General features: G+C 36.2%; 1 protein-coding gene and 1 long non-coding RNA gene across 3 annotated transcripts in view; both read left to right on the top strand.

The window, feature by feature from the left end:
* LOC127881514 (uncharacterized) overlaps positions 1–24,394 on the top strand; it is a 61,079-nt gene that overhangs the window by 33,378 nt on the left and 3,307 nt on the right. Inside the window, exons 12-18 of one of the 2 annotated variants that reach the window (XM_052429428.1) lie at positions 616–749; positions 4,940–4,999; positions 8,106–8,208; positions 11,794–11,916; positions 15,111–15,223; positions 16,247–16,378; positions 20,578–20,748. In XM_052429428.1, coding sequence (XP_052285388.1) covers positions 616–749; positions 4,940–4,999; positions 8,106–8,208; positions 11,794–11,916; positions 15,111–15,223; positions 16,247–16,378; positions 20,578–20,748 — 836 coding nt within the window. The remainder of the gene's footprint in view (positions 1–615; positions 750–4,939; positions 5,000–8,105; positions 8,209–11,793; positions 11,917–15,110; positions 15,224–16,246; positions 16,379–20,577; positions 20,749–24,394) is intronic. The other variant, XM_052429429.1, reaches the window with a different exon arrangement.
* Positions 2,398–3,476, top strand: LOC127881515 (uncharacterized). The gene is made up of 2 exons (XR_008050107.1): positions 2,398–2,712; positions 2,940–3,476. It is a non-coding gene; the product is annotated as an uncharacterized LOC127881515 (long non-coding RNA).

Here is a 24,394-nt window from a genome sequence, read left to right as displayed (position 1 = left end):
AAACTACTTATAAGGCATAAATGTATGTATCTGCCGAAGCAACAAACACCTTTCTTTTCACAAAACAACGTTAACAACCCTTGCTTAACGTTAAAAGTACTCAGGTGAGCGACCCAGGGCCACCATGGCACTCTTGTTTTATTGATTGCTCAATTCAGCTGTGTTCTCTCAATTGGGGCTTAATGCATGTGCTTAAGTGTCGTCTCAGATAAGCCTGTTCATGCTGCACAGGTTAATCAGGGATAACACTTTCTGCCTAATCTTTATTTTCACTAAAAATATTTAAATTCCATAAAGTGAATGCCCCTCTATAAAGCCAGCTCACTTAGTCCAAGATCATAGTCAATCAATAGTAAAATACAGCGATACCAGTATATTGCACAGGTTAATCTGGGACGACGCTATATGCACATTCATTGAGCCCAATTTTCCCGCAACAAAGCAGAATTGATCAATTAAATAATCCTTTCTACTTGAAGCGGAAAGTGAAGTCCCTGATTAACCTCTGGGACTGCACAGGCTAATCTAGCACAACACTTTGCGCATGCATTTAGCCCAATTTTCATAGAAAGAAGCATAATGTATCAAAGCACATGTAATAATTCTCTACTTCAGCGGAGAGTTTTGGCACACTGCTACAGAACTACACGCCAAGCAGCTCCCTAACCAGGCACTCCATCGACGATGTCCTCTCCACGCTGCCCAAGAGAACCAACACGTTTATCTCCCCTGATACATCACCCAATGAGGTATGTTTCAATGAGCGTTGGACTTAATACATAAATTAACTGCATATCCACTAGACCGTGATCCATTATTTTGAGATTTCCAATATATCCTGGGTTTACGGTAGCATATAGGTGACATTCACTCCTCTTTTTTTAAATTGCAATCTTTTTTTCTATCTCTTGGCCTCGACTTAGTTACTCGATGTCACGACTTAAGAATTCATGGCCACGAATAAGCTATGTCGTGGCCTCGAGTTTATCAGTCGAGGCCACGAGATAGAAAAAAGATGAGTGCAAAACTAAATAATAGAGGAGTGCAATTAAAAAAGTGAATTCCATTTAAAGAATGCCAAGGCTCATATTTATAAAACGTTGTTAGCTAGCGTTAACTTTGGGTAAACAACGAATGATGAGAATATCTGCTTGAATACTATTCTTTGAAAGTTGTGGGTGCCGTAGGATTTAGTCTTTTTTTTATCCAGCAGGTTTTATTTCAATACTGCATATACATACATATAAAGTATAACATATAGTACAATAATATTATGCAATCATAGATGAAAAAAAAGAGTAAATATGCTAAGTATATAAATTATCTGTACAATGATATAATGCAAGCATAGATGAAAAAAGTTGCATTAGCTATATAAATTAAAATCTAAATAATGTAAGTCAATTTCAAGTATAACTTCAGTTGCTTGTAATTCTGAGTTGGACAAAATAATTATGAAAATTTCCAAAAAAATGACAATTACAAAATAAAAAATAAATACAAATATGATTTAGTCTTAGTACACATGATAGTGTAATGGTACTTCTGCGTCCAAAAGATTACTTATAAACTCTATCCACGTAGTAGAAACAGCACTTAAACTTTGTAAAAAGCTTTAATTAAAAATTACTTTGTACGCAAAACTTAAAAAAACATGTTAGTACAGACAGAAGATGCATTTATATTGAGGAAAGAATTTTTACCCAGTAACTGTTATATTTTTAGCTCTGCTCTGTGAAAAAGGGGTTTAATGCATGTGCATTAAGTGTTGTCTCAGACTAGCCTGTGCAGTCCACACAGGCTAATCAGGGACGACACTTTCCGCTTTTATATTTTTTCTTTCAATAGAGTCTCTTCTGAGCAAAAATCCAGTTTAGGTAGAAAGTCTTGTCCCTGATTAGCCTGTGCAGACTGCATAGGCTAATCTGGGACGACACTTAACGCACATGCATTAAACCTTTTTTCACAGAGCACTGCCCCTTTGTACTTATTGCAGACATGGCAAAGGACAGTTACAATTTACAGGCCTGACTGTCCTACAAAAAGGAAAAAAAATCAGGCCAGTTCTAAATTTCATCGGCCTGCAATTTGCATGTGCTAAACATCAATGTCTTTTCCTGTTCTATTAAAAAAAAACTTTTCTTTACTAAAAAATATTCCTAATATATTTGCACAATAAACATTCAATAATCTATCTTGGTTTTACTTTTTTATATTTATTTTATACATTTTTTGTTTGAATAAGGTAATACATGTAATTTCTTTCATACTTTCGCAAATATCAGTAGATCTATTTGATGCATGTAAAGAAAGTAAAAATTGTTGTTCTCTGTCAAAGAAATAGGGTTGTTTTGTTTTGTGTGTAAATGTTAATATAGTTAATTAGAATAGCAAGTATAAATGTTACTATAAACCGGCTGCGGGATACACATCCAAGAGTACTGAAAGCCCTGAAATCATAAATCATACGGTCAAATCTAATAGGAAATTTAGGGTCAGGTCTGGGGTATGGGGATACTTTTGTTTATTCAAGGAAGCCTGGTTAGTGTATGGGAGAGTTCGAGAGTTTTCTGTGTGTTTCTGAGTCAGTTGAATTTGGGCTTAAGACCAGAGCGTTTGTTGTTTGGAAGGAGGTGCCATCAGAATTTCTGATCGTCGGCCACATTGTGGAGGCATCTAGAGTGTTGTGTTTATAGAAGGAATCTAAATGGGGTATGTTATTTAGCAATAATCTTTCTCGTCCAACATATGCATTATTGTAGTAATCATTCTGTATTGTTTTGTTTTTCTTGTAAAACTTGTAGTGCTTGATGTTACGGAAATAGTATGTTATTGCCATGTGATTTTGATAAGTAGTAAAATGTGGTATAATTGAAAGCTGTTATAAGGGATTAATCATAAGCATAATGATCTGAATGGATATTCTTATATCCTTGTAGATCCCATTTTTGTTGGTGTAAGAATTACGATGAAGAAAGTTGATGGAAAAGGGGATAGAAGATAGAAGTTTAATAAGACGTATGTTGCATACTAGAACTAGTTGAATATTGATGAAGAAAGTTGATGGAAAAGGGGATAGAAGATAGAAGTTTAATAAGACGTAAGATGCTTACTAGAACTAGTTGAATATTGGCCATCAGTTTCGTAAAGACAACTACAAATAAATTATACAGAGAGACACACTGACAGGAAGGAAGCATTCATATCATAGTAAACCTCAAAAAGTGTAGCAGTGATGTGCACTGTGTAGTTCCGATTGGGTAACTGGAAAGAACTGGACCTGAGAACTGAATATATATTTATGACGTTCACAGCGGAGCACAGCAAGAACATTTGTTTTTACCATTTGACATTCGATCATCATGGATAATCTAAACTGAAATTTCTTATTTGTTTTTAAATGTGCATGCTTTTAGAATAGAAATTAAAGCATGAAAATTAAATAGATAAATAGATAAATAAACTTTGTAATCCTCTTTGCAGTATTGTGATTTGCATAGACCCCAAAATTTAAAGTCCTTTCCTTCTATCTGAGGGACATTGGTGGACTTTTGTTTACATTCAAAGTTTATAGTTAGTTGGCTAAACTATACTATCAAAAATCTTTGACATTCTCTTCCTCAAAAAGCAGCAATTAAAAAAAATCAAGCACGTCAAGAATGTTGTAAACAATAAATATGTGAAGAAAACAACACTTGCATAGTAATTTATGCATAATCAGGAAACAACAAAATCCTCTTAATATGAACAACTAGATAACAAGGCCAACATTTTGTATTTTACTTCATTTTATGAAAATTACTTTTCTCCTACTTTTACAGCGAATTCGGTTGATTAAAGCCTCGTTGATTAAATATCATCTATAATCAACGGCAGGAGATGACGTCAATATTTCGACGAAATGACGTCATAAATCCAGCGAAATTATCCAGTCAAACTAATTTTGTTTTAACAAAAAGGTTTTTCAAAATAAAAAGTGGGATAAATAGAATAGTAGATTAGTGTTGATTATAGATCATGTTTATCATGCTCGGCACGAAAATGAAAAAGCACTCGCCAAGGCTCGTGCTTTTTGTTTTCTAAGCCTTGCATGATAAACCTGATATTTAATCAACACTAACCTATTATTCTCTATTTGCTTACATTTTCAAATTGATTTACTGGTAAAGATTATATCCAGAATTGCTTTGGGAATTTATCATTTGTACTGTGTAATATACTGTGCTATATGTTAATGGCGGAGCCCAATAGAACCGGAAACCGCAAAATAATTTTGTTATGAAAACTGCAAGATGGTTGCTATCTTTGGAAGACAAAATTAACAGACAGTAATTCGGGCAATCTTGCAATTTAACACTGGCTTTTTGTGATGTCAGACAATCTTCATTCATGTCTGTTGTTGTATATATCCTATCAATAAGTTGACAAAAAGATATATTTTTAATGACACTTAAGGGTTTATCATGCTTACACTGTAAACTTCAATTTATTTACAATTTGTTTCCTTTAGTCATGCATTTAAGAATCTTTTCCAAAAGTAATCAAGTATGGTACCATATCTTCTCGTTCTCCAAAACTGTGTGGTACTCTCCACTGAAGAGGGTCCGGAAGGATTAGCATCTGTATCTGTGAAAGGGGGGTTCAATGCATGTGCGTAAAGTTTCGTCCCAGATAAGCCTGTGTAGTCCGCACAGGCTTATCAGGGACGACACTTTACGCCTTAACTTGATTTGTGCTTAGAAGTGACTTTCTGGAAACAAAAAATCATAAAAATGGAATGTGTCGTCCCATATTAGCCTGTGCGGACTGCACAGACTAATCTTGGAGACATTTAACGCACATGCATTAAACCCCCTTTTCACAGGGAGCGAGGCTCATCTGTATTTGTAAGAAGCTCTGCCTATCAGTCTGTAACATGTATTTATGTGGCGATAAACAGGAAGGGGCAGGTTTAGAAGGGTTTGAAGTTGTCATCAACGAAGAGGACCACCTGCAATCAGTGAGTGACCAGTGGACTGCAAGGACGGGACTTATCATGCTCTCTGCTTCCTGGTCTTGTTTGAAGGGCATTCTAATGTTCTGGAAAAATTGGCTTAACCCTAGATTCAAATTATAAAGGCTTCATTTCCAACCCTTTAGATACTAATTAGCAGCAAACAGCATAAAACCTGAGTTACTCACAGGCTGTTCTGGTTTATGCTGTTTGCACATAGCCTTTTTCACTTTGCTTCTAAGTGGGAAAGGGTTAACCCTTTAAGTGCTGGAACCGAATTTTGAAGGCCTTTGCAAACAGTTTGGATCCAGATGAGACGCCACAGAACGTGGCGTCTCATCAGGATCCAAACTGTTTGCTATTCTGATAGTATTCTTTGAAAAAATCAAAGAAAATGCTAATTTTAGAAATTCAGCAGACGACATTTTAGCAGACAACAAATTTCCCAGCATGCAAAGGGTTAATACATGGGTGTCAAGACTCAAGTGTTGTCCCAGGATTAGCACAGGCAAAGTCATATTTCGGAATATAAGAAATATTTTATTGAGTCAGTCATCTGTATTTCTCTCCAAAAAAAAATTGATTTGGCTTTGCACATTTTGAATTTAAAAAGTTTTAAAAGTGAATTCAGAAAAATAAGTTTTTTGCAAAAATTCATTATGTTTGCTTCATATTTTGAACAGAAGCGTAAAATTTTACACGTATTCACTTTAAGTGAACCACTTTGTTCTTTTATGTTTATTTGTTTAACAGGTATATTTTAAATGAATTATATCAATTGTTTTTACAAAATTTTAGTATGTAAGGTTCTAAATGATGACTGTACAGATTAATGGGAAATATTTGAATAACTTACAGCTTGAGACTGCACAGTATTGTAAAGACCAGGAAACATTGATTTTGTTATTTTACAGAGTTTCATACCATAAACAAATTATTTTGCTATATTAAATGACAAATATTTCTTTGTTTGTATTTTTTGTATTCTTTAGCTTTCCTATGCAAAACATGCATATGGAGAGATATCTTGATTACTATTTGTATTTCATTATACTGTGTCTTACACATTTAACTTTTTAATGTCTTAAGTTCACATTCACTGCCCAATCTTCAATCTGACTTAGTCAGAACATTGTTCTTTTTATGTCAGGGGACAAACATATTTAAAGACTGCACTAGTCCTGCAGGTCTGAACTGCATATTAAGGTGACCAGCCATATGCTTTTAAGGCCCACTTATTTCAGTTTTCTGGTGACAGTTTGGTCAGAGTGGTAAAAAAATTATCTCTCCTATCGAGTGATAAATATTGAAACTTTCTCTGTGGGCATAATGATTTGTTTAATTGGTAAGAAAACTGTAGTGTGTGGGTTATTTTTCATTTGTTTTGTATTCTATATACACAGTTAACTTTTTGTTTAGCTTGTTAACACATTAACCAGAGAGTGCTTTGCTTATTTGAGCTGTGTTCTAAGAAAACTGGCATTAATGCATGTCCATTTAGTATCATCCCAGATTAGCCTGTGCTGTCTTCTCTACAGTAAGACAATTCTTTCAGCCTACACTGGATTTTTGTTTAGTAGAGACTTCCTCAATTCCCAGGAATTAGACCACAGTATCGACACAACATTTTTATTTTCATGATATATCAAAAACTTATTGACACAGTATTTGCGTTTTTTATTTTCATGGATAGATGTGGTTTTTTAGCTAATGGAAACAAAAATTTCCATAAAAACGGACATTGACATCCCTGATAAGCCTGTGTGGTCTAAGCTCTGATTTCCCAGTACACCGCGTATACACAAAATGTTTTGTTGTTTAGCCCTGTAACACATTAATCAGCAAGTACTTTTCTCAATTGAAGATAAGACCTATAAGCGCATGTTTTATTTGTTTGTGCGATTGTTCTTGTTTCTTGTTTTAATGTCATCCAGAGGAGGTAATCACGTGATAGTCAAGATGGCAACATGCATGCCGAGAAAAGTATTTTTCGCAGTTTTAAACCCTTTATTGCTTTTGTTTAATATTTCAAAGCCGCTCACTTTCCAGCCATATCAGAAAGAAAGTGATAAACATCTGTTGCATATTAGATTTTGCTTAATATCTAGACTTAACTCAATACAAATATTTCTTAGCGGGAGATGTAATTTTGTGATAAAAGTAATAAAGGTTATAAAACAGCGAAAAAAACATGTCTTAGCATGGAAGTCCCCATCTTGGCTGTCATGTAATTACCCCATTAGTTATCTTCACTTTGTATGCATGTTAGATTATGCAGAAGTTAGCTTTAGACAGTGAGCTGTGTACATTATTCAAATCCTTTTACATTTTTTCACGTACGTATAGATGATATGGAGACACATTTACAGGGAATTCAATTATCCCTTTACCACTTAGATACATATTTAACCCTTTACCTCTTAGATACGTATTTTGACGCATTTGTAGTCCCTTAGAAAGTTGCATTTAATTAAAGACCTTTCTTACTAGATTCAAATTTTGAAGGCTTCATTTTCAAACCCTTAGATACCGATGAGCAGCAAATAGTCTGTTCAGGTTTCATGCTGTTTGCTGCTATTTAGTATCTAAGGTTTGGAGATGAAGTCTTACAAACTTGAATCTAGTAAAAAAGGTATTAAATTAAATATAACTTTCTTAGGGACTACAAATGCGTGAAAATAAGTATCTAAGTGGTAAAGGGTTAAACCATAACATATGTTTCCTAACATATTAACAATTTACAATTAATAAAACTTTTAAACTGTTCTAAAATTGTCTCTATTAGAGTAATTGGGATATTTAATGTAAACATGAAATTAACATCTCTGCTTGCCGAATTTGGGCAGAACATTTAATTTAATATTTTAACTTACCTTTTTTCTACTAAACAAACATTAATCAAACAGAATTTAGAGTTTTTAGAACTTATTATAACAAAATTGCTATTTTTGCATAGTAAAGACATTAAATTATGATGACTCAAAATAAACCAAATCTCATAACTGCTTGAGGCAGCAAATTTTAATAATGGTACATTTTATCAGTTAAGTTGCTTTAAATAGTGCAGAAATTCCAAACACAAACAAACTTATGATTGCCATTTTGTTTTCAGAATGAAGTCTCAAAGATACGACTGTTCTCCGAGATTGCCAATGAGAAAGGACTTGATGCCCAGAACTTTCAGTGCAGGGGTTGCAAGCGACCTCTGGGACTCAGTAAGACAGGGGCCAGAAATAATTTAACAGGGCTTGCCAGTTTGAGTTGTGCATAGTAAATTGTAAACCTCATAACAATTACTGTCAGTGCAGGGGCTGTACTAGAGACGTCTGGGACTTAGTAAGACAGGGTCCAGAAATAATTTAACGGGGCATCACAATTTGAGTTGTGCATAGTAAACTGTAAACCTCATAACAATTACTGTCAGTGCAGGGGCTGTACGAGACCTCTGGGACTTAGTAAGACAGGGTCCAGAAATAATTTAAGAGGGCTTCACTATTTGAGTTGTGCATAGTAAACTGTAAACCTCATAACAATTACTGTCAGTGCAGGGGCTGTACGAGACCTCTGGGACTTAGTAAGACAGGGTCCAGAAATAATTTAACAGTGCTTCCTAGTTTGAGTTGCACACATTAAACTGTAAACCTCATAACAATTACTGTCAGTGTAGGGGCTGTACGAGACCTCTGGGACTTAGTAAGACAGGGTCCAGAAATAATTTAACAGTGCTTCCTAGTTTGAGTTGCGCACATTAAACTGTAAACTTCATAACAATTACTTTCAGTGTAGGGGCTGTACTAGAGACGTCTGGGACTCAGTAAGACAGGGGCTAGTTGTATTATGCCCACTTGAAAACGAATCATCTTTAAATAATGATTAAGTTACACATGAACAAGTGTTATTTAAGTTACGATGAGTGAGTGAAGTTATATTAGAACTGAGTGAATGAAGGGCAGATCCTTTTAAAGAAAATGTATCTGTCAATGAAGGTTTTGTTATGGATGTGTCAGACGGGGACCAGTTGTATCATGCTTCCTTAATATATCTCCCCATAAGATGAATATAAGGTGGGTCTTAGGTAGATGATGCGTGTTTTTAGCTCACCTGAGCGATAGCTCGGGGTGAGCTATTGTGATCACTCAGCGTCCGGCGTCCGTCCGTCTGTCTGTAAACAATTTGTAAACATCTTCTTCTACTAAACCATTGAGCCAATTTCAACTAAATTTCATGTGGAGCATCCCTAGGTCATGGGACAAAAGAATTGTTAAAAAAAATTTGATCACATAACCAAGATGGCCGCCATGACCATATATGGTAAAAACCTTAACAAATCTTCTTGTCAGAAACCGCTCATCAGATTTTCAAAAAATTTCACAGGGATGACCTTTGAGGGCTCCCCTGAAAAAGTTGTTCAAAGAAATTTGATTCGTCAAGAAACATGGCCGCAGGAGCTCGTTGAACTTTGCATGTTTATTCGTTTTTGCCTATTTTGTGAAAACTTTCGAAAATCTTCCACATTTTTTGTCCGATCCTTTCCAAATTTGCACAGTGTCTTTATATCAATGAGGACACAAACTCTACAAAAAATGAGCATTATTGGTCCATGAAGTACAGAATTACCTCCCCGTGAATTGAGAAAATGGTGTTTATGCAATAAAGTCCAAATTTTTCATCCAATTCTTTCCAAACTTGTAAGGATTTAGCATGGTTCAAACAAGGGAAACAACTACGGTTTATGCATGTTCTTTTTATTACAGATTTGCCTCCCTTTAATTCATTCAAAATCTCATTTTACAGCAGAGATTCTGCTACTACTACTACTTCTACTACTACTACTACTACTACTACTTCTACTACTACTACTACCACTACTACTACTACTACTACTACTACTACTACTACTACTACTACTACTACTACTACTACTACTACTACTACTACTAGTACTACTACTACTAGTACTACTACCACCACCACCACCACCACCACCACCACCACCACCACCATTACTACTTCTACTACTACTGCCACTACTACTACTACTTTTACCACTACTATTACTACTACTACTACTACCACTACTACTACTACTACTACTACTACTACTACTACTACTTCTACTACTACTACTACTACTACTTCTACTACTACTACTACTACTACTACTACTACTACTACTACTACTACAACTACTATTACTACTACTACTACTACTACTACTACTACTACTACTACTACTACTACTACTACTACAACTACACCACCACCACCACCACCACCACCACCACCACCACCACCACCACCACCACCACCACCACCACCACCACCACCACCACCACCACCACCACCACCACCACCACCACCACCATTCACAGTGACAAAAAACGTATTCACACAATGGCTGCTACTACAACTTATAGCCCATACAGGGGGGCATGCATGTTTTACAAACAGCCCTTGTTTCTATGGGATTTTAACCACAACTGTTCATGTTTATCTCCGACACATATTTTTAGGTCACCTGTCATGAAGTGACACGGTGAGCTTATGTGATCCTGTGATGTCCGGCGTCCGTTGTGCGTGCCTGCGTGTGTCCGTGCGTCCGTCCGTCAACAATTTGTTTGTGTAGACAGTAGAGGTCACAGTTTGCATCCAAACTTGATGAAATTTGGTCAAAATGTTTATCTTGATGAAATCCGGTTTGGGATTGTATTTGGGTCATCTGGGGTCAAAAACAAGGTCACTAGGTCAAATAATAGAACAACCTTCTGTAGACAATAGAGGTCACAGTTTTCATCCAATCTTTATGAAATTTGGTCAGAATGTTTATCTTGATGAAATCTGGGTTGGGATTTTATTTGGGTCATCTGGGGTCAAAAACTAGGTCACTAGGTCAAATAATAGAAAATCCTTGTGTAGACATTAGAGATCACAGTTTTCATCCAACCTTTATGAAATTTGGTCAGAATTCTTGATGAAATCTGGGTGGGATTGTATTTGGGTCATCTGGGGTAAAAATCTAGGTCAAATAAATAGAAAAACCTTGTGTTGACAATAGAGGTCACAGTTTTCATCCAATATTAATGAACTGTGGTCAGAATGTTTATCTTGATGAAATCTGGATTGGGATTGCATTTGGGTCATCTAGAGTCAGGAACTAGGTCACTAGGTCAAATCATAGAAAAACATTGTGTAGACAATAGAGGTCATAGTTTTCATCTGATCTTAATGAGTCAGGTGAGCGATTCAGGGCCATCATGGCCCTCTTGTTTTATTATTGAATTTTCTTTTTACATGTTATTCTTTTATTTATGCTATTTATAGACATTTATTTGTACTATTTATAAATTATATTTTTTAAATGCAAGCAATTAATCTTACCAAAAGTGCTTATGTTGTTCTACCAAGATATTTCTGCAAAAGCATTCTGTCATTTCTAGTGTATGAAATGCAACTTAAGTCATCTACCTATGTGTTTGGAAACGTTCAGAAAGGTGCGTGTGAACAAATTGTTGTAGTTTAAAACAATGAATGTGATCACCTATAAAGTACATTCAATCATATTAGTGGTACTCTGTGAAAAGGACGACACTTTTCGCATTTATGATATTTTCTGTTTAAAGAAAGTATTTTCTGAGCAAAAGTCCAGTTTAGGCAGAAAGTTTTGTCCCTTATTAGCCTGGGCAGACTGCATAGGCTATTCTTGGATAATGATTTACGCACATGCATTAAACCCCTTTTCATAGAGCACGACTCATATACTTATTCAGTAGATAAGTAGATGTTTTGCATGTGTGTTGCAGTATTCGGCAAGCAGAGGGTGTGCAAGTTTGACGGCGGCTACTACTGTTTTGAATGTCACGAGAATGATGAGTATTACATTCCAGCAGTCATAGTGCACAACTGGGACTTCCGGAAACATCAAGGTATGCAGAAAAATATCAATCCTTCTTGGAAAATTGCATGTGTGTAAATTGCATGTGTGCAGTCCGCACAGGCTAATCATGGATGACACTTCGGGCTGTATTCCCCATTTGATTCTAAGACTAAAGTCTAAGAATTAAGGATATTCATGAAACTGTAATGCGCGAAAAGTACTTTAAAGTCAAGTCTATTATGGCAGTTAACACCAATTACTATAAAATACTTTGTTCAGAACAATATGTCCATGATTTAAGCACCATTTTTAGCTTAAATATTTGGAAACTCTAAGACTATTTAATTAAGTCTAACTCTATTCCTTTTTTTTAGTCTAAGAATGGGTTGGCGAAAACAGGCTATAGTATATAAAATAATTGAATGTATAAAATGGACATTTGTGAACAGTTGCTAAGAGGAACCTGAAGTTGCTGTATTTTTAGCTCACCTGAGCACAATGTGCTTATGGTGAGCTTTTGTGATCGCCTTTTGTCCGTCGTGCGTTGTGCTGCGTCAACATTTGCCTTGTTTACATTCTAGAGGCCACATTTATTGTCTAATCTTCATGAAATTTGGTCAGAAGATTGGTCTCAATGATATCTTAGATGGGTTTGAAAATGGTTACGTTAGCTTAAAAAACATGGCTGCCAAGGGGCGGGGCATCTTTCCTTATATGGCTATATATGGCTATAGTAAAACCTTGTTAACACTCTAGAGGCCACATTTATTGTCAAAGCTTCATGAAACTTGTTAAGAAGATTCATCCCAATAATATGTTTGACGAGTTCGAAAATGATGCAAGTTGGTTGAAAAACATGATCGCCGGGGGCGGGGCATTTTTCCTTATACGGCTATAGTAACACCTTCTTAACACTCTAGAGGCCACATTTATTGTCCAATCTTCATAAAATTTGGTCGAAATATGATTCTCAATGATATCTTGGATGAGTTCGAGAATGGTTACGTTTGCGTGAAAAACATGGCTGCCAAGGGGCTGGGCATTTTTCCTCATTTGGCTATATATGGTTATAGTAAAACTGTGTTAACTCTCTAGAGGCCCCATTTTTTTTTCAATCTTAATGAAACTTGGTCAGAAGATTAATCCCAATAATATCTTGGACGAGAAATAAAATGATGCCAGTTGGTTGAAAAACATGGCCACCAGGGGGCGGGGTATTTTTCCTTATATCGCTATAGTAAAACCTTGTTAACACTCTAGAGGCCACATTTATTTTTCAGTCATCTTAAAACATGGTCTAAAAATTTGTCGCAATGATATCTTGGACAAGTTCGAAAATGGTTGCTTTAAAACATGGCCACCAGGGGGTGGGGCATTTTTTTCTTATATGGCTATATATGGCTTTTATAGTAAAACCTTGTTAACACTCTACTGGCCACATTTATTGTCCAATCTTCATGAAACTTGGTCAGAAGACTTGTCCCAATGATACATTATTCGATTATCCGATATTCAATTAAGTGGAATCTACTGTATCTTGGATGAGTTTGAAAATGATTCCGGTTGGTTGAGATTTTAAAATCATTTGGAACATTTGTTCACCATCATTGGATGGTTTGTCGCGTGAAAGAATTACGTCAATATCTCCAAGGTCAAGGTCACACTTTGAGTTCAAAGGTCAAAAATGGCCATAAATGAGCTTGTCCGGGCCATAACTATGTCAATCATTGTGAGATTTTATAATCATTTGGCACGTTTGTTCACCACCATTGGACAGTGTGTCGCGCGAAAGAATTACGTCAATATCTTCAAGGTCAAGGTCACAATTTGAGTTGAAAACCTGGTTTTGTGACAATTTTGTCTTGTTTCTTATATAGCTTTAGTAAAACCTTGTTAACACTCTAGAGGCCACATTTATTGTCCGATCATCATGAAACTTTGCCTGAAGATTTGTCCCAATGATATCTTGGACATGTTTGAAAATGGTTCCGATTGCTGTAAATTCCCGTATACGGCTATATATGGCTTTTGTAAAACCTTGTTAACACTCTAGAGGCCACATTTATTGTTCGCTCTTTATGAAACTTTGTCAGAAGATTCATCCTAATTATATCTTGGAAGAGTTTGAAAATGGTTTGGGTTGGTTGAAAAACATGGCCACCTGGGGGCGGGGCATTTTTCCATATATGGCTTAAGTAAAACCTTGTTTACACTCTAGTTAAATATTCTCGAAGAAAATTACTTAGGGGAGAAAATACTGTTCATAGCATGAATTGTTTGAATTCCAATCATGAATGCACACTTAATTACTCCAACTGACCCTTATCAGCTGCCTTAGCACAAATCAATACACATCTCTGAGTGAACCTTGTTGTTCTATTTTTAGATCAGCAACTTGATATCTTGTTGTGCTATTTCTTTGATGTGTGGCACCATAGATTAGAGAAGATATAATTTTTTAGGCAACATTTTATTGATGAGGTCTGCATTTTTTGTGTGATTATCAAAGATTTGTGTTTTAAAATGGATTTATTGATTTTTAAATTGGAAATATAATTGCAAGGTGAGTCTGAAAATAGTTCATAAACGTTTGAAAACAAGGCTCTCAGGGTGGTGGTAGTTTTTTGATTGTCTACAGTTGTTTATAGTGAAATATTGTGAATACTTTTAAGTCAAATTTTAGTTCAATCTGAAAGACACTTGCTGAGTACAAATGTTTTTATCATATCTTGATTGAGTTTACTTAATTAGTTTTAATAATATCTTCAAACATGGTGACAATCTTTATGAGCATAATATTTTTTGCTCATGGTGAACTTTTGTGATCACCTTTTGTCAATTGTCTGTCTTCCGTTGTGCGTCATGAATATTGCCTTGTTAACACTGTAGAGGCCACATTTATTGTCGAATCTTCATGAAACTTTGTCAGAAGATTTGTCCCAATGATACCTTGGACGAGTTCAAAAATGGTTCAAGTCTGTTGAAAAACATGGCCGCCAGGGGGCCATTTGTTGTTCATTCTTCATGAAACTTGGTTAGAACATTTGTTCTATTGATATCTTGGGCAGCAAAGAACAGGTCATTTGTTTTTTTCTCAGGCGAGCGACTTTGGGCCTTTCAGGCTCTCTTGTTATCAATAGTACAGTGTACAGAATGTACATTTGTTAACAGTTGCTAAGAGGAACATGGAGTTCCTGTAGTATTATCAATAATGCAGTGTACAGAATGTACATTTGTTAACAGTTGCTAAGAGGAACCTAGAGTTCTTGCAAGACAAGGAAGAGCAGCCGTACATCAATGTCAACGAGACCAACCCTCGTATCTATGAACACGTCTCGGAAATGGCGGAGATACAGGTTTGTCACAAGTGTTTTCTTGCGAAAATAACATTTTTGTCGGGGAGGGCCGGCATTTGCTTCCTTTAAGCTGATTTCATCCCTTTCAATGTCAAACTAATTTTGCAAATAGTTTTTAACTTTGCTGGATCTATATACTGTATTCATTTTACTTTGTTGAAGCCACAACTTGTGGTCCCGGTCCGATGAAGTAATCCTATATCAACATACGGTGTTCAAACATGCATCTTACCCTGGATGTATTGTTCACAAGAACACTATCGCAACCAGGTTAGGTTGCCTCAGACAAGCCGGGGCATTCAGGTCGTATTATGAGAACACAAAACCTTTCCCAACTTTATAGCAAACAGGGTAGCTTATTACAAGATTTGCACAAACTGGCCTGGAGCTACTTTTGTTGCACCTTACATAAGACCCATTTTTGCAGGACGTGGCTTGTATTAAGGCAAGCTCTAGCTCATCACTAAGTCTGGTTTGTTGGTTTCATGTTGACAGTTTTGTTGCATAATTTCTAATATAACAATAACTTTATAATGGTTAATAATGGCAGTATAAGTAGTAGATTGTTAACACATCTTTCTTTTGCCAAGACTTGAGGTTAAGTTACCATGAAGTAAATATTCCTACACCAACATTTTGCCAGCGTCTTCATCATCAAGTCATGTTCCTGAGAATATATTTGTTTAAGACCTATTTTTGCATGATGTGGCTCTATAAAGCAAAGCTCTTGTTCAACTCTTAGGCTCTGGTGTTCATGTGATGTTGCCAGGGTCTCCGTAGACAGCTAATGTACCTGAAGATGTATTTGTATAAGACCCCTTTTTGCATGATGTGGCTTATATTAAGCCAAACTCTAGTTCACCACTAAGCCTCTAGTGTTCATGTGATGTTGCCAGGGTCTCGGTACACAGCTCATGTACCTGAAGGTGTATTTGTATAAGACCCCTTTTTGCATATCGTGGCTCATATTAAGCCAAACCCTATTTCAACCTTAAGCCTCTAGTGTTCATTTGATTTTGCCAGGGTCTCCGTCGGCAGCTCATGTACCTCAAGATGTATCTGTTCACTTGCAAGCAGTCAATTGCAGAGGACTTCAGGCGGATCATCTGGCCTCGAGACTATCTCTATGAGAGCATTGAACTGTATTCACTTGCTGTAAGTGCGTAGAAACAAGTTATGTAAAGGGCATTTTTTTAACCCTTTACCACTTAGATACGTATTTTGACGCATTTGAAGTCTCTTAGAAAGTTACAATCAATTAAAGACCTTTCTTACTGGATTCAAGTTTAAAGGCTTCATTTCCAACCCTTAGATACTGATAAGCAGCAAACAGAATAAAACCTGAACAGACTGCAAGATAATTGCCTGCTGTTCTGGTTTTATGCTGTTTGCACATAGCCCTTTTTTCTCTTCTGAGTGGGAAATGGCTTAAAGAAAACATGTAAAAATACAAAATTTATCAATAGCATTGTTTGTAGTTTTGTTTCATTCGCATGTATAATTTATAGGTTATATCTAACATGCACTTCTTTCCATATTTTTTTTTACAACTTATATCCACTTTATTGACGATGTTATTGAAAATAACAGTGTATGATGTCTTACTAAGAATATCTCTTCGAGAGCATATAGAGGATATTTTTTGTGGGTTTGGTGGAATATAGATTTTAATTCACAAAGTTACCATAGAATAGGGCTGCAACGAATCCAAAAAATGTGTTCGGATCCGAATCCGAATCCAAATAAGGTTTCTTCGGATTTTTTTCGGATCTGGATCCCTCACATATGACTAACAGAAAATAAGAAATTCTGCCCAAATTAAAGAAATCAATGTTTTAGACGTATAATTTGACTAAAAAACATTAAACATTTATTCACAAAAAACAAAATTCTTGTTTAATATTGTAGCAATGTAAGAATAAAACGAAACGTCAACACTTATTCACTTAATAGTTTGCTTGTTAACCTACACTTTTCACTGTTCATGCAGTTTGATGTTTGTTTTCACAAAAATTAACATATCAACATTGTCCGGGTCCAGGCAAGCCCTATGAGCACTGACGAGGTCTCCTGCTGTGGAGAAGATTCTCTCACTGGGAATTGAGGTTCCTTGCATCACAAGATAGCATTTAACTTAGTATATGACGAAAGATGCTTTCAAGACAATACATGATGCAGGAACACAATTTGACAGGTCGCGAAATTATGCAAAATTTACCTGAATAACTTTACAGCCACACTGGATTCACCACCGTTGTTTTTAATACAACTCAGAAAGACAATAAGGATTGAAACTTACTTATTGCCATTAGGAATTGCATTTGTCATGTGTAAATCCTCCATGATTTTGAATTAGTTTTGCTTTACGGAATGTCCAATGACACTCTTAGGCAATAAAAGCCGAAGGATCTCTCATGATCTGCTATTTGACCGTCACACATCAATAAATATCGACTATTATACGTATCTTTTAAACAGAACCAGTCTGCATAAAAACAATACTCGTGAAAACAGCGCTAGGTTACATACAACTATGAAAATAAATATTCGGAACCGAAATTTCCAGGGGTGGATCCGTACCCGCGTATCTGAAGTTGGATCCGATATCATCGTATATTTCGGGTACCCGTTGCAGCCCTACCATAGAAAACAAAATGCGCCACTCGTGAAAATATATTTTTTATATGATTATGAGTGAATAAAAATCAATATTCCACCAAATCCAATAAATTTGATGATTTTTGTATTTTTGCCATTCTGGTCAATCTAATTCCTGGTTGGGCGCCCCACATGTCATTACATGAAGCTTAGGCGGAGCGATATTGTTTTGGTGTTGTCCGTCCTTCCGTCCATCCGTCTTTCCATCCTTCCGTCTTTCCGTCCGTCCGGAGCCATATCTTGGAAGTGCTTCGATGGATTTCATTGAAACTTGGTACGAGTATATATATATGTATAAAATATAAGAGGATGTTGCACGCCAAATGGAATTGTACACCATCTGTTAAAAACGGAGTTATGGCCTTTGTATCTTAAAAAAAAAGCTTTTTTGAGTGTAAAATATAAAACTTTTGTGTCCAGAAGCATATTGGCGGGGAATATCAATTCGACGAATTTGCTTGTTTGTATGTTGTTATAAACATTCATTGAACAGAAACTGTTGTCACCCTTGGTAAAATTGGGGGTCACAATGGGGAAACCAAACATATTTAAAAAATAGTTCAGGTAAAACAATGAAAATTATCGATAATTTTCACTGTTAATTTTCACTGTTTGAAACAGTTTATTATCAGTTTCAATTCACTGCTTGTTCTCTATAAACCAGCGGAAAGCATAAAAAAGAAAACTGTATTCACGTGCAGTAAGAGATTATTTCTATGAGAGTATAGAACTGTATTCACTTTCAGTGGTTATTTTTTTTAAAGGGTAGAGTGTAGTTAAACCAAGTTATTGAAGAAGGGAATGGGAAATTGTGGGGAAAGTAGGTTTTGGTTATTCTACTAATTGGCTACAAGTAATTAATCATTCAAGGTGGATACATTTTGCTTGTGACTTTATCATATATGCCCCTAGGTTGTATTTTCGTTTATATTTACATTAAATATACAGTTTTACTACTTGCATACAGTGTTGTTTTAAGAAACAACCTAGGTGTACGGGTAACTTTTCAATACAAAAACGTTTTAACATATCAATAGTATTATATGTGCGTTTAATCGGCCTGTGTACTTGTCGGTTAAGTCATTTCTTTAATACACTTCTTCTGGCATTTTTAGCTCGACTATTATATATGAAATATATATAGTGGAACTATCCTACTCACCATGGGGTTTCCGTTAGCGTTAGTGTTAGCGTGCAAATGTTAAAGTTTTCATCTACCCCAATTATTTTCATTGTCCCTTGACATATTGCTTTCATATTTTGCATACTTGTTTACCAACATGACTCCAACCTATAAACAAGAGCAGACAACTCTATCAAGTATTTTTTCATAATTATGGCCCCTTTTCCACTTAGAATATGCAGCAAATTTTAAAGTTTGCGTACCACCCCGAATATTTTCAATGTCCCTTGACATATTGCTTTCATATTTTGCATACTTGTTTACCATCATGACCCCAACCTATAAACAAGAGCAGACAACTGTATCAAGCATTTTGAAAGAATTATTGCCCCTTTTATACTTAGAATATGCATATTATTGATAAATATATGTTATAGTTTGCGTACTACCCCAAATATTTCCTATATTCTTTGACATATTGCTTTTATATTTTGCATACTTGTTTACCAACATGACCCCAACCTATAAACAAGAGCACACCACTGTATCAAGCATTTTGACATACTTTCCCTTTTGCACTTAGATAATTGCACATTTTGCTTAAATTGCCATAACTTCTTTATTTGTGATCACATTTTATTATTACTTTCACAAAACAACACTTACCTGAATACCACAATGGATTCCACCCAAAATATACCCCACGCCCCTACCCAGAATCCCTCCCCCCCCAACCTCCCCTCCCAATTTTTTTTTTAAACATCATCTAATAAAATACCACACCCCACATTATACCCCCCTCTCATCCCCCTACCCCCCCAACCTGCCCCCACCAACCTGCCCCCCCCCCATTTTTTTTAACATCATCTAATAAATTTCCACACCCCACATTATACCCCCTCTCCCTCATCTAATAAATTACCACACCCCACATTATACCCCCCTCTTAACCCCACCCCCTCTTCCCCCCCCCAACAAAAAATTATTTTTTTCCTTTTTTTATTTTTGAAAAATCGTCTAATAAATTATTGAATATGAACAATTTCCCCATCATGGCTTACGTTATACTGTCAAGCACTCGAATAGTCGAGCGCGCTGTCCTCTGACAGCTCTTGTTATGTCCCCCACCACTATAGTGGGGGACATATTGTTTTTGCCTTGTCTGTCTGTTGCTTTGTGTGCGCCAACTTTAACATTTGCAATAACTTTTGCTATATTGAAGATAGCAACTTCATATTTGGCATGCATGTGTACCTCATGGAGCTGCACATTTTGAGTGGTAAAAGGTCAAGGTCAAGGTAGTCCTTCAAGGTCAAGGGTCAAAAAAACTAAATCAAAGCGGCGCAGAAGGGGACATAGAGTTTCTGACAAGCACATTTATTGTTTTGCAACTAAAAATATTATCATTTGTAAGGTTTCATGTAAACTTTTCATAAAAGATCAACAAATTTCCTCATTATTGAAGATGATATTGAAGATATTTTGTATGATTTTTTATGTCCCCCACTTTTCAGGTTGGGGAGCATATAGATTTGTTGTTTATCCTTCCATGACATGCTGGTTGTGTTTTTAGGACCTCCTGCAGGTGCCAACTGGTGGCCTTGCCAGCAGCCTGCGCAAACTGATCCGCTTTGCTAGCAAACACGTGTACAGCTGTCGGCTGTGTAGCCAGAAGGGGTTCATATGTGAGCTGTGTAACAACCCCAAGGTCATCTACGCCTTTGAGCTGGACGCCACAGTCAGGGTATGTAGGACGTGGTTGATTTGAGCTATCAACCCTTTACTCATCGGATACACAATTTCACCCATGTGTTGTCCCTAAATTTGTACTCAAACTTAATAAATGTAACAGCAAAAGTGTCTTCCTGATTAGCCGGCGCCACTGAAAATGCTTATCTGGGACAACACTTTCTGCACATAGTGGTAGCTATGAAATGAGCATTTAACTCTTTCCCACTTATAAGCAAAGTGAAAATGGCTATGTACAAACAGCATAAAACCAGAACAGCCTGCGAGTAACTCGCAGTCTGTTCAGGTTTACTGCTGTTTGCTGCTCATCAGTATCTAAGGGTCGGAAACAGAGCCTTTAAAATTTGAATTTAGTAAAAAAGGTCTTTAATTAAATAAAACTTTCTTAGGTACTAAAAATGCGTGAAAATTCGTATCTACATGTAAGTAAGAAGGGTTAAGCCAATAGTGGTGGCTATAAAATAAGCATTTAACTCTTTTCCGCTCAGATAAAATGTAGACCCATTTGTGGGGGTGTAGAACATCATGCTGGTTGCATGTATGTATCCATTTTCATGTTGTGCCTCAGCAGGTAAGGGTAATTGTCTGTTTAGACCTTGTGCTGAATTTTACAGTATGTCAGTCATAAGTTTGAGATCAGTTAAAATTTCTCTCCATTTTACTTCTTCCCATTAAGTGCAGGGCTCCTCTAGAGCATTGACACCCTTTGACTGTACAAAGAGTCTTGGCAGCTGAGTAGAACCAGTACTAAGTGTCTTATGGGGGAAATCTTAAGAACGCTCCTACATTGTGGATCGAACCGGTGACCTCCCGATCACTAGGCTGACACAATATCAACAACTGGGCTGGCAAACATGATTTAACCCTTTAGCACTTAGATACGTATTCTGATGTGTTTGTAGTCCCATAGAAAATTAAATTTAATTAAAGATCTTTCTCACTCAATTCAAGTTTTAAAGGCTTCATTACCAACCCAAGAATACTTGTGAGCAGCAAACAGCATTAAACCTGAACAGACTGAGTTACTTGCAGGCTGTTCTGGTTTTATGCTGTTTGCACATAGTTGGCTGTCCTGGTTTTATGCTGTTTGGACATAGTTGGCTGTTCTGGTTTTATGCTGTTTGCACATAGTTGGCTGTTCTGGTTTTATGCTGTTTGCACATATTTGGCTGTTCTGGTTTTATGCTGTTTGCACATAGTTGTCTGTTCTGGTTTTATGCTGTTTGTACATAGTTGGCTGTTCTGGTTTTATGCTGTTTGCACATAGTTGGCTGTTCTGGTTTTATGCTGTTTGCACATAGTTGGCTGTTCTGGTTTTATGCTGTTTGCACATAGTTGGCTGTTCTGGTTTTATGCTGTTTGCACATAGTTGACTGTTCTGGTTTTATGCTGTTAACACATAGTTGGCTGTTCTGGTTTTATGCTGTTTGCACATAGTTGGCTGTTCTGGTTTTATGCTGTTTGCACATAGTTGGCTGTTCTGGTTTTATGCTGTTTGCACATAGTTGGCTGTTCTGGTTTTATGCTGTTTGCACATAGTTGGCTGTTCTGGTTTTATGCTGTTTGCACATAGTTGGCTGTTCTGGTTTTATGCTGTTTGCACATAGCCATTTTCACTTTGTTTCTGAGTGGGAAAGGGCTATACAAACTGAGCTGGTCAGTGATGTAATCAAATAGAGGATATTTGTTGGATTTGGTGGAATATCAATTTTAATGCACACGTGATCATAGATTTTTTTCTATGATCACAAGTTAATTAAAATTGATATTCCAATCAATCCAACAAATTTTCTTCTTATTGTATGCTAACAAATGATTAATTTTGTATTTAAACTGGAGAATTATACTAAAATACCGGTAGTGATGATATGACAAAAAAACAAGGTCATTTCACAGTAAAATTATCTTTGAAATAAATGTTATTTCCCTTTCATCACATATCATGTACATAAATTCATGCACTTTACTTGTGACATAGTTTTGCTGTTGAGGTAAGGATTTCCAAGTGCTATGCTTGGAAAAATTGTAGATGCATCTCAAAAACACGTGTGCTTCTTATTACATCTTTTGTTAACATTAAAGTACCATTCAGTTATCAAGGATAAGAATCTGTGTAACAAGTAATAGTCGGTCTGCAACCAAATTTGTCGGTCAACAATAAATTTTTAAACTCAACTATCAATAATATCAATGATATTAATTGTGTGCTTTCCAATTGTTTGTAGCAAAATATCACTGAATTCAAACTGATAATTCACTGTTTCAAACAGTGAACATAGACGGTGAACATTATAGATAATTATACCTCCACACACAAAGTTTAAGGGGGTATATAGGAGTGAACTTGTCTGTCAGTCTGTCTGTCTGTATGTCTGTCTGTCGCTCTGTATTAAGTGTCTGCTCTCTAATTATACCCCCATTACCATTGGTAATGGGGGCTATATAGGAGTCACTTTGTAGGTCTGTTGGTCCGTCGGTCGGTCTGTCCCGAAATTTCATCCGATCTTCACCAAACTTGGTCAGAAGTTGTATCTAGATAATGTCTAGGTTAAGTTTGAATATGGGTCACGCAAGGTCAAAAACTAGGTCACGTGGTCACTTAGTGCGTTTTAAACTGAAAGTTTGTCAGGACCATAACAATGTCATTTATCGTTAGATTTTAAAATTAAGTGGTACATTTGTTCACCATCATGGGTCGGTGTGTTGTGTGAAAAAAGTACGTCGATATCTCAAAGGTCAAGGTCACACTTGCAGTTCAAAGGTCAAATGCTTGTCCGGGCCATAATTTTGCCATTTATTGTGAGATTTTAAAATCATTTGGCACATTTGTTCACCATCATTGGACGGTGTGTAGTGCGAAAGAATTACGTCAATATCTCCAAGGTCAAGGTCACACTTAAAGTTCAAAGGTCAAAAATGGCCAAAAATGAGCTTGTCCAAGCCATAACTATGTTGTTCATTGTGAGAATTTAAAATCATGTGGCACATTTGTTCACCATCATTGGACGGTGTCGCCCAAAAGAATTACGTCGATATCTCCAAGGTCAAGGTCACACTTCTAGTTCAAAGGTCAAAAATGGCCATAAATGAGCTTGTCCGCGCCATAAATATGTTGTTCATTGTGAGATTTTAAAATCATTTGGCACATTTGGTCACCATCATTGGACGGTGTGTCGCGCGAAAGAATTACGTCGATATCTCCAAGGTCAAGGTCACACTTTGAGTTCAAAGGTCAAAAATCGCCATAAATGAGCTTGTCCGGGCCATAACTATCTCGTTTATTGTGAGATTTTAAAATCATATGGCTCTTTTGTTCACCATCATTGGACGGTGTGTCGCGCGAAATAATTACGTCGATATCTCCAAGGTCACACTTTAAGTATGTCATTCATTGTGAGATTTTAAAATGACATTAATTTTGTTCACAGTAATTGGACGGCGTGTCATGTGACAGAATTCAAGAGTTCAAAGGTCAAAATGGCTATAAATGATAATGGCATAATAATTCTTAAAAATTGCCATAAATTAGATTCTCTTGTTTTGTTGTGATATATATTTGTTGTAATTACATTCTTGAAATAAACTTGTGCATAATAAAGATATGTTGGTTTTCAACCTCAATATGACAATTAGATTTAGGT

This window comes from Dreissena polymorpha, chromosome 5, assembly GCF_020536995.1.
Source record: "Dreissena polymorpha isolate Duluth1 chromosome 5, UMN_Dpol_1.0, whole genome shotgun sequence".
Classification (NCBI taxonomy): domain Eukaryota; kingdom Metazoa; phylum Mollusca; class Bivalvia; order Myida; family Dreissenidae; genus Dreissena; species Dreissena polymorpha.
The sequence above is the reverse complement of the archived record's forward strand: the minus strand, read 5'-3'. Positions and strand labels throughout refer to the sequence as shown.